Here is an 11,058-nt window from a genome sequence, read left to right on the forward strand (position 1 = left end):
CTAGCATCTAAATAACCTTGACCAGATCGAATTTTATGAAAAATGGGGAGGGTGAATGCAGGAGGGCTGCGGTTTCCATCATCAAAATTTATGTTATAACATAGAATAAGCTTCGGATTAGAAAACGCCCTACCAGGAGTAACCAGAACCAAACTACCATCACCCAAAAAAAGGCTAAACCGGGGAAAAGATAAGGTTGGTTGTTCTCCCGCTCTAGTTATGTTGGCCTCTTGCAAAATGACAGGCAAAATTATACTTGTTTTTACAGTCGTAGCCACACGTGTTACACTGAAAGGGGTTGTCATACCCGTGGCATCCCATGTGAATCGTGTAAAGGACGTTGTCTGCAAAGTATGTGTCACAGTGCTGGCAGTGGTAGAGAAGCTGAGGGCCCCCCACGGGCAAGGCTGAGGCCGGAGTGCTCGGCTGGCTGTTTCCAGGGATGGAGGCGCTGCTCTGGCCACTCGGCTGGCTGCTGGGCCCCGCAAACGCACTGCAGTCCCTCCGACTGAATGGCGGTGGAGGAGGCTCGAGCACTATGGGGGAGCTCTGAGGGTCACTCCCTTGGGCAGAGGGCTGTTGGATCACGTAAGGGTTTTCTTCGAGGCTGGAGTCTAGGTCGGCTGAGGCAGGGTTTTGGTTTTCCGGTGGCAAGCTGGACAGGTGTCCCGCTAGAGGAGACAGCTGGTTCAAAGGGCTGTCCACGAGCAAGGGTTCCTGGGGGTCCCTCGGCGGTCCACACGCTGAGGCTTTATCCATACCGTCGTAGAAGTCACTCTGGACGTTTGGGATCCTGTGGGTGAGCTCACTCGGCCAGTCTGGCTTCTGAACGGGCGGACCCAAGGAGATGAGCGCCCCTCGTTTGCCATCCTGCGCGTTGCTTTTCCTCTGCAGGCCCCCCCACATTCTCACGCTGCCCAGGGAGGCCCTGGGCCCGGTCAGCGGTGACAGATTATGCCTGCGCCTGTGATGGTGGGACAGGTTGCTTCTGTAGTTGCAGCGGTAGGCGCACCACTCACATTTGTAGGGCTTCTCCCCGGTGTGCGAACGCAAGTGGGCTTCGAGGTAGCGCTCGTAGGCGGAGGCGAAGGGGCACAGGTGACACCTGTGCGGCTTCTCGCCCGTGTGGATTCTCGTATGTTCCACCAGCCGCTCTGTCCTCTGGCTGGCGTAGCCGCAGTACGGGCACTGCAGCTTGCCGTCCAGCGTCCTTCCCAAGTCGTCCAGCATCAGCACCAGGTTCCCGTCCAGAGCATCCCCGGGGTGTCCCGGACCCCCTCGGGCCTGCCCGGCCAGGTCCCAGGCCAACGCGTTCACCTGGCGGGTCTGCTGGCTCAGGTACTCTTGGAAGTTCTTGAGGAAGTCCTGGGGCTCCACCTTCTTCTCCCCCATCCCTTCAGGCCTTCCAATGTCCCTGCTTCTCGGCCTACTTCCGGGTCCACTTCCGGGCCTACTTCGGGGGCCCACTTCCGGGGCCCACTTCTACCTCGCCTTCAGGAAGTCCTCTGCTCGCCCCGGGCTCTCTGCCCCGCGTCCCTTCACCTGTTTTTTATTTTTATTAACTTGTTTATTTATTTTTATCTCCCCGACGAGGACAAAGTCGGGAGCCTGGCAATCCTCCTGAGATGCACAGAGAAACTCCAAAGCCCTCGCACAGACTCAGCCTTTGCCCACCATGCTGGCAGCTTGGGTTTACTCAAGTCTCCTAGGAGTAACAGTAGAGGCTGCAGAGGTGAATGCTGTCGAGGGGGGCGGAGCCTCCGGGAGGGGGGCGGGGTTAGAGGCCACATGCTTCACACGTGCAGCATGCACCTGCACCTGTCGCATGCAAGACAGGTGCAGGGATGGTAGAGGGCTGCACGGGAAACCGTTACAGATGGACAGACTGTGTTTGGTGATAATTTGACTTTCTCTGTATTTGCACCCCAGAGCATTTAGCCCTCTCTCCTTCCGCCGCTCCTGGCATCCCAGAGCCTGGATTCTTGGTTCGGAGCAACGTCTTGCCCATGGTGAACCTCTGTAGAGTCAGGCCACCAGGTCACTGGCGCAGAGAGATGGAAGTAGGGATGGACCGTGTTGCGCACAGACTTTGAACCGCTCCTCTTGCTGACCATGCCCGTCTCCTGCCTTCTCCCATTCCCGGGGCTCTCACTCTCTGGCTTCTCGGTTCTCCGTGTAGGAATGTTTACACTTCCGAGTCCCCTCTCCCCTTTCTCACTGAGCTAGCTCTCATTTTGCTCACAAGCCTCCAAAGTGGCAGTGACTTGGTCTGATGTTGTCCCTTCTACCCTTCTTGTTTTTGTGTTCACTGTTTACACCTTTTGTGAAAAGTTACTTTCCATCACTTTCAGGGATTTGTTGAGGGCATGGAAACTGTTAACTGTGTGGGCCTTTTATGTTTAAATGGAAGGCCCTATAATGAGCTTTAGTTGTGGGGGGGGAAACGGGGGAGAGATCTGAAAAGCAGTAATGATTAAGCCTTACTGGCTCTCATATGAGGAAAAGTTTTGTTTTTAATCCAGTCATTAAGTTTTGCTAAATAAAAGTATTCAATCAAGACCATGCCTGACCACATTCAAACTGCATCCACCCACATCCATGCAGGGACTCAGAAACCAACTGAGGAGCCCAGCGTAAAATGAAATGAGCTCTGATTCCCTGCACGAGTGCCCAGCATGATGGGAGTCCCCTGGGGCCCAAATGATAACTTTATGTAGAGACATAAACTGACACGACAAACTCATGACGAATGATTCATTCCATCTCCAACCCAACCACTGTGGAGGGGGGACCGCCTTTTCACAGCAAACTTCAGCAGTGGAGGCACCAGACACTTGAAAACACACCAAAGTCTCTATTCATCTAAACAACATCATAAGCTTGAATTCCTGTATCTCATTGGTTTTCTTTTTCTTTTTCTTTTTTTTTTTTTTTTTTCTTTTTTTTTTTTTTTTTTTTTTTTGGTTTTATGAGATAGGGTTTCTCTGTATTGTTTTGGAGGCTGTCGGTCCAGCCCGGCCTCGAACTCACAGAGATCTGCCTGCCTCTGCCTCCTGAGTGCTGGGATTAAAGGCATGCGCCACCACTGCCCAGCTTCATCTGTTTTCTTCCAAGCCTCAGACAACATGCAGGTGAGCCTGAAGCAGAGGTGCTCAACCTCCCTAATGCTGCGACCCTTTGACATGGTTGTGGTGACCCCAACCACAAAGTGATTTGGTTGCTACTTCCTAACTGTGATTTTGCTACTGTTATGAATCGTCCTGTAAATATCTGATTTGCAACCCCTGTGAAAGGATCATCCAACCCCCAAAGGGGTCGTAACCCACAGGTTGAGAACCACTGTCCTGAAGGCCTATTCCCTAGCTTAGACCAGGCATTCACTGAATGAGGACCCTCAGTTCACAAAGACTGTGGTACACCTGTTGCTGGCATTTATTTGTTGGGGGCCGTGTTTGGAGGTGTCTTAGTCAGGGTTTCTATTGCTGTTTGGCCTACACTTCCACATTGCTTCATTACTGAAGGGAGTCAGCGCATGAGTTCATACTGGGCAGGATTCTGGAGTCAGGAGCTGATGCAGAGGCCAGGGAGGGCGCTGCTTGCAGAGGTCAGGGAGGGCGCTGCTTGCAGAGGCCAGGGAGGGCGCTGCTTGCAGAGGCCAGGGAGGGCGCTGCTTGCAGAGGTCAGGGAGGGCGCTGCTTGCAGAGGTCAGGGAGGGCGCTGCTTGCAGAGGCCAGGGAGGGCGCTGCTTGCAGAGGCCAGGGAGGGCGCTGCTTGCAGAGGCCAGGGAGGGCGCTGCTTGCTGGTTTGCTTCAGACTGTTTGCTCAACCTGCTTTCTTATAAAACCCAGGACCACCAGCCCAGGTGGGTTTCTACAGTCTTTAAGCCAAACTGATCCATATTGATTTTCGAGCCAGCTAGAGATACATAGAGACACCCTGTCTCAAAATAAATATACAAAATTTAAAGGATTAGGAAAGAGGTAAAGGATATTCAAGAATTTGCAAGACAATGTCCACATGGTTACATGTTCCTTTCTGTCATATGCAATACACATAGTGATACTAATAGTGAACTAAAACACATATGTAAAAATATAAGCAAAATGAGTGTCTTAAAAATGGAGTGTGTGTATTGTTATTTTATAAAAGACAATAAGACAAATATATAGATCTTGTGTAGAGACAAAGGGCCAGTCAAAGAAACACCCTGAGCAGAGCCCAAGAAACACACTTTGGCCCTGCAACCAGAACCAAAGAAACACACTTTGTCCCTGGAAAGAAGTACATCCTGGCCCTAAAATTAGAGCCAAAAGACTAAAAAGGACCAGTGAAAGAAACACACTTTGGCCCTGAAACCAGAGCCAAATCTGACCCTGAACCTGAGCAGAAAACCAACAAATCCCTGAGCACCAGATCTAGCCAATCTGAGCTCTGACCAATCCCCACTCTGGAAATCTCCCTGGAAAAACTCCACCCCCTAAGAAGCCCTATATAAATCCTGTGTCTGTGCAGCTTGTGACTGTACGGCTGTCCAGCTGTCCTCTGCCACCCTGGCAGAGGCAGCCACTCTCCTGGATTCTTCCCTCCCAGTAAATCTCTTGAAAGAAGTTTGGGTGAAAGCTTCCTTCACTGGAATGAAGAGGAGGAGAGAAATATCAAGTTTTCGACGGAGCCAGAGCAGAGTGGAAAAACATTCCCCTAGCGAAGCTGAGTTGTTATACTCCAAAGCCCTCTCTTGCCAGAGCAGAGCTATTACACTGGGGAAGCCTTTCCCTGGAGCAGGGCTGTAAGCTGCTACGCTTACTGTGACCTGTGGTACTCCTTGGCTCCCGAGTGCCAGAATATTTTTACATCCAAGCTGTAACACTCAGTATCCTTTGGCTCCCAGGTGCCAGAATGCTTATGCCTTGACTACATCAAATGCACAAAAGGCAACAAGACCCAATTATATAATGAAAGAAAATGGACCAAGAGTGGAAATCAACACAAAGTGGTATGACGGGTGTGTTTGTTGATTGTTAAATGAAAACAGGGGCATGCTGTGGAAGAGGAGGTGGGAAGAATATAAGAGCCAGAGAGGATGGAGGACACTGGGAAAAATAAGGCCCTCGGACTCGAATGAGCAAGGCTCACATGAGTCCACGAGGCTGAGGTGGGGTGCACAGGGCTGCACAGGTGTGTCCCAAGTGCTCCGAGTATGTGCAGTACACATTTTAGCGTAGTATGTTTATGGGACTCCTAAGTGTGTGGATGAGTGGGTCTCTGATTCTTGTGTCTTCTCTTGGGGCTCTTTCCCTCCTGTTGGGTTGCCTTTTCCAGCCTCGATGTGGTGGGTTTTGTTTTATTATATTTTATTCTACCATGCTAGCTGTGACTAAAGCACTCTGACCACGGTAACTCATAGGAAGAAGGGTTTGTTGGGGCTTACGGATCCAGAGGGTTGGAGCTCACGATGGTGGTGTGTAGGCATGGCAATGGGAGCAGGAGGCAGAGGGATCACATCTTGGATTACAAGCACAAAGCAAGGAGAATGAACTGGAAACGGTGTGAGTCTTTTCCACCTCTAGGGACATACTTTCCCCCAGCAAGGCCTTGCCTCCTAATCCTTCCTACAACAGTCCCACCAGCTGGGAACCTGGTGCTCAAATGCCTGAGACTGTAAGGGACTTATCCAAACCACCACATTCCACTCTCTGGCCCTCATGGGCTTGTGGTCGTATCACAGTGCCGAATACAGGGTTCAACTTCAAAGCCAACAGTCTTTTACAGTCACAGCACTGGGTTTCCATCCAAACTCATTTCTGAAACTCAGAGCAATCTCTTAATTATCACCCCCTGTGAAATCAAAACAGCAAATTACATACTTCCAGAATGAAATGGCACAGAACATATGCTATCATTCCAAAAGGGAGGAATGGGAGCATAATGAGGAAATACTGGACCAAAGCAAGACCGACACCCAGCAGTGAATTACCAAATCCTACAGCTCCATGTCTGAAGTCTGCCCTTCCAGCTGCATGGACTACAGCACTCTCCTCTCATTCAGGCTAGTTCCTCAACAGCTCTCCATGGCAACACAGGTTTCACTGTCACAGTTTCGTGCAATGGCCTCTCAGGACCTCTTGCTCTCTTGGGTCTACCACAAGGATTCCCTGCCATATATTTTCTGTCTTCGGGAGCTCTCTGAAGCCCTGGAGAAAGATTCCATGACCGCTACCAACTTGGGATGGACCCTGGCTCCTTTGAATCCATCGACCGCTTCAGCATCAGCATCACTATCAGCTTCAGCATCACTGTCAGCATCAGCTTCAGCACCAGCATTAGCTTCAGCTTTGGATTGCTCCTTTCAGGTGTTGAAAACTTAGCTAGGTGGGATCTTCCCCCAGAGTACCTTTCCTTTTATTCTTATGTAGATCAGTGCTTTGTTTGTGGGTGATAATATTCTCATAGCTACAGTCTCTCATTCAGTGCAGGCTTCCCTGTAATGCTAAACTTGCAAACTTGCCAGTGTTCTTTTCTTTCTAATATATATTTTTCCTTCTGCCCTAGTTGTTCTTTTTCATTGTAGAAATGCATAAGGGTGATTACTAATAAGCATACGACAGAGTGACTATTAGAAGAATCTCTTATGCCAAAGAAATTAGCCCATTACTTTTAATTTTGTAAGAAAAGGTTTATTTTATTCTATGGGCATGGGTGTTTTGCTTGTTTGTATGTATGTATGTATGTATGTATGTATGTATGTATGTATGTATATGTGTGCCCGGTTGCCAGTGGAGGTCAGAGGAGGACACCATACAGGTGCTGGGAACTGAAGCCAGTTTTGCATGTCTGCAGGCACAAGAGCTTTTAAGTGCTGAGTTATCCCCCAGCCCCTAGCACATTAACTTTAAACTTAGCTTCAGGTAAGTTCTTAGGGCATGAGTGGAAAGCAGCCACAATCTTCATCAAAAACACCACAGAACGGGGCTCTGACCCAATGGCTAGCATTGTTCGTCTCTTGAACCGAGTCCCCACAGCCTGCACTGTTCTAGCGCTGTCTCCCAGGCTTCTACTAGGATGTCCCATTAGGCCCTGCTTTTCCAGTCCAAAGACCCCAGGTCTTCCACACTCCCCCAAAAGCAGCACAGTGAGGTCTGTCACAGCGATAGAGCCACTGCTGCCACCAGCTTCCCTATCAGTTTACTTCCGTTGCTTCGCTAAAACTCCACGACCAACGCACCTTACGGAAGGAAGGGATTATTTGGGACACAGCTGCAGAGGATTGGTCTATGATGGCAGCCGGAACAGAAAGCTGAGGGCTCACACCCTGAACCACAGGCAGGAAGCAGAGAGACGAACTGGGAATGGTGCAAAGCCCATCTCCAGTGACGCACTTCCTCCAGCAAGGCCACACCTCTTAAGATTTCCCATGCAAGACCACTAACTATGCACCAAGCGTTCACATGCAGGAGACTATGGAGGGCATCTTAGTCAAACAGATTATTTTTCTTTTAATGCTCAACTTTACCCTCAGCAAGAAAATATACAACCAGGTTGAGACATCCAGTGTCTCACTCTTCTACTCAGAGGACCAATATCCAAGCTGGACAACCTGCTACTCAGACTAGCTGCAGGAAAGGCAGCATGGTCCTGCGTAACTTGGCCAAAGTGCGTAACAGTGTTCCACAGTGAAGTTGCCAGCTTGCAGGTCCACAAGATCCGCTACGGCTACTTCATCTATGACTGTCAAACGAGTCCTAGTTGTTCCCAAGCACAGCACGAACTGCTTCGATAGAAGAAAACAAGAAAGATAGGCAGTCAATGTTGGGAGATTTAGCAAACAAAACTGCAGGATTCCCAGCTAATTTGCATTTCAGACAAATAACACAATGTTTTGGTATAAATATGTCTCATAGATTGTGTATACTCAATACAGTATTTGTGACATGATTATGCTAGAAATAAATCAGTGTTAATCTGGAGTCGCTGTTGAGTGTTCTATAGTTTACCTGTGAAACCTGTAATGCCTAGACCTGCCAAGAAGCGTGGAGTCATGTAGCTGAGCATTCCCATCCATCCTGGCAGCCTGATTTCAGGAACCCCATCACTTAGCAACTGCACGCTACTGCTGCTGCTGCATTCATCCTCCTCCTGGGAAAGTCCAGCTATTGTGGAGAATGAATAGTAGCATTAAATGGCAGATTTTCCCTCCTGGATTTCGTTTACAGGAGTGGGTGTGTCTGCACTCCCAGGTTCTCACATGGCTTGTCACCTTCCCTGAGTGCAGTGGTCTGGGTAAATTTCCTATAACCAAGCCCCAGGTCAGCAAAAGCCTGGAGGAATGACTTGTTCTAGCTGGTGAGACCCTTGATCACAGTCATCAGGATCCAGAAAGAAAGAGCTTTGGTGGGACCAAGGACCCCCCGGGGCTTTCCCTCGGCTTCCTCCAAGCCCAGCCAAGCAGGTTGCTTCACTTAGGTTTTAAATCTTTCTATGTTGAAACGTCTGCCTTGAGGTGCACAGCGGTTGAAAAGCAGGCTCTGTCTTGGTTGTTTCTGTGGTTCTTTCTTTCCCTTTATTTGTCTATCTGGGCACATGTGAGACAGACTAGACTCAGTCCTGGCTCGAGTGCTCATGAACCACAGTGAACTGTGAGCAAAACCTGTCTGTTCTGTGTCGGATTTTAATACATTATACATACTTCTCATGAAAGGAAAAAAATACCATTCACTTACTCAGAGTAAGGCAGGCATGACAGAAGGATCGTGATGGGTGTAGGGACTCCAGGCTGTGGGGTTTGCAACAGGGAGAGAGGTAGGGCTCAGCTTCAAAGGCAGCAAGGAAAAGTGGGGGGGGGGGGGCTGTGAGTAAAGATAGGGTAGGAAAAATGTAGAAAACTGTAGCAAAACCTCCTAAACACGGAGGACAACATGAGCAAGTTATAAAATATGCACATGAAAACATGGCAATAAAACCTCTCTTTTGTGTAAGTCCTATAAAAACAAGCCAGCAAGCCTCAAGGCTGCTCAGGTTCGCCTTTGCCACATGAGGACATGGCCTGAAATTACTGTCTCTGACGCACGTTCTAACAGACACTGCATCTTCTGGTCCTCGGTCTTGTATTCTCCCCACCCCCAACAGTGAACAAAACACTTTTACTACTGATAATTACTTTTTGAGGTAGGGGCACACTATATAGCTCTGGCTGGTCCAGAACTCAGTGTGGAGACCACACCTGCCTCTAATCCATAGACATCTGTCTGCCTCTGTCTCCGAAGTACCCGGACTAAGGGTGTGAACATTTGGCAGAAAAGTATTTCACAGAATAGTTAGAGATCTGTACCTAAGGAAAAGAGTAGAGATCAATGGGGAGGAAATGATCAAGACAGGCTTGAGAGGCAAGGGATGCAGGCAGACCTGTGTCACGGGATTCATGGTAAAGGGAATCTGGGCAAGCAGATACTACCTGGGCTGTGGTCCAGGGGGAGGACCATATCTCCTCAGATGCTCTCTTAGTTAGGGTTTCTATTGCTGTCAAGAGACACCAAGACCACAGCAACTTTTATAAAGGAAAACATTTAATTGGGGCTGGCTTATAATTCAGAGGTTTAGTCCATTATCATCATGGCAGGAAGTATGGCAGCATGAAGAGGTTATCTATATTTTTATTGTTAATAAAAAAAACTTGGTAATCAAATAGCAGGGTAAAAACCTGACTAACAAGAAAAAAGACCAGTGACCTCTTCTCTCTTTCCTTCCTGGATTCAAAAGGGCCTGAAAATCTCCCTACTACTTCCTGTATCTCTCTATCCTTATCCTGGTCCTCCAAAAATCTCTGGCTAACTCTGCCCCGACTCTAGGTTAAACTTTATTAATAGTCTCAGAGTGTCACTGTGCAGTCAAATGTCCTGCAACAGTGGCATGCCGGCAGACATGGCGGTGAAGAGGTAGCTAGGAGGTCTACATCTAGATCTGAAAGAAAGAGGCACTGGGCCTGGCTGGAACATCTGACACCTCAAAGCCCACCCCCAGTGACACAGCCACACCCACTCCAACAAGGCCACACCTCCTATTATGGGCTATGGGGGCCATTTTCATTCAAACTACCACAGATATGGGGTGATCTGATAATGAAGAGTGGGGCTTCCAGGGCTAAGCGGACTTGTCAGCATTGGAAACTGCACAGAATAGCATGAAGACCCCAAAATCAAGTCCCCAGTAAGAAAGAAAAGCCCAGAGGAGTTTGTTGAAGTCGGCGTAGGTCAGGGAAGGGTCTTCATGCACGTACTCGTTCCATTCAGGGGTCCTTTTTTTTTTTTTTGGTTTTTCGAGACAGGGTTTCTCTGTGGCTTCGGAGACTGTCCTGGAATTAGCTCTTGTAGACCAGGCTGGCCTCGAACTCACAGAGATCTGCCTGCCTCTGCCTCCCGAGTGCTGGGATTAAAGGCGTGCGCCACTACCGCCCAGCCATTCAGGGGTCCTCCTCCCTTCACTCCTCCCCCAATCCCATGGGGAAGTCAACAAAGTCTGGTAGGTTAAATTGAGTCAGGACCAAGCCCTCCCCCCCTGCACCAAGGCTGAGCAAGGTATCTCACCATAGTGAATGGGCTCAAAAAGGCAGCTCAGACACCAGGGATAGATCCTGGTCCCACTGCCAGGGAGCCCTCAAACAGACCAGCCTACATAGCTGTTACTAAACTTTCTTCAGTTCCTTTTCACAGGATGGAAACTTAGCTGGGTGGGACCTTGCCCTGAGGTCACCACTCCCTTTATTCTATTTCCTGAACACAGTTTTTTTTAGCTCTATTCCACTTGCTGGTGCTCCTTTTCTCAATTTGTACATTTTGTATTTTTATTTGCTCAGCTTGCTCCTTTTCCTTATAAGTCTTTATTAGAGTTACTACTAATAACCACACAACAAAGTCTATACTAGGCAGCTTTGAGATTTCCTCTGCCAATGGAATCATTTTAAAAAACTCTCATTTTAGTCTCAGACAGACTCTTCAGACAAGGGCAAAAAGCAACCACATCCTTCACCAAAATATCACAAGAACAATTTCTAGGCAACATAGTAAA

At 48.7% G+C, this 11,058-nt stretch overlaps 1 protein-coding gene across 1 annotated transcript; it reads right to left on the minus strand.

Moving 5' to 3' along the window:
* Window positions 1-213: 213 nt before the first annotated feature.
* Window positions 214-1,409, minus strand: LOC101840024 (zinc finger protein Pegasus-like). Its single transcript, XM_005077359.2, has one exon. The coding sequence runs from the start codon at window positions 1,390-1,392 to the stop codon at window positions 214-216; it is 1,179 nt and encodes a 392-aa protein (XP_005077416.1). The 5' UTR covers window positions 1,393-1,409.
* Window positions 1,410-11,058: the final 9,649 nt, after the last annotated feature.

This window comes from Mesocricetus auratus, unplaced genomic scaffold (assembly GCF_017639785.1).
Source record: "Mesocricetus auratus isolate SY011 unplaced genomic scaffold, BCM_Maur_2.0 Super-Scaffold_100031, whole genome shotgun sequence".
In the NCBI taxonomy this organism is placed as follows: Eukaryota; Metazoa; Chordata; class Mammalia; order Rodentia; family Cricetidae; genus Mesocricetus; species Mesocricetus auratus.

Bases quoted from the DNA above. Each gene is read 5' to 3' on its own strand.
- LOC101840024 (XM_005077359.2), bottom strand. From the start codon at position 1,392: ATGGGGGAGAAGAAGGTGGAGCCCCAGGACTTCCTCAAGAACTTCCAA.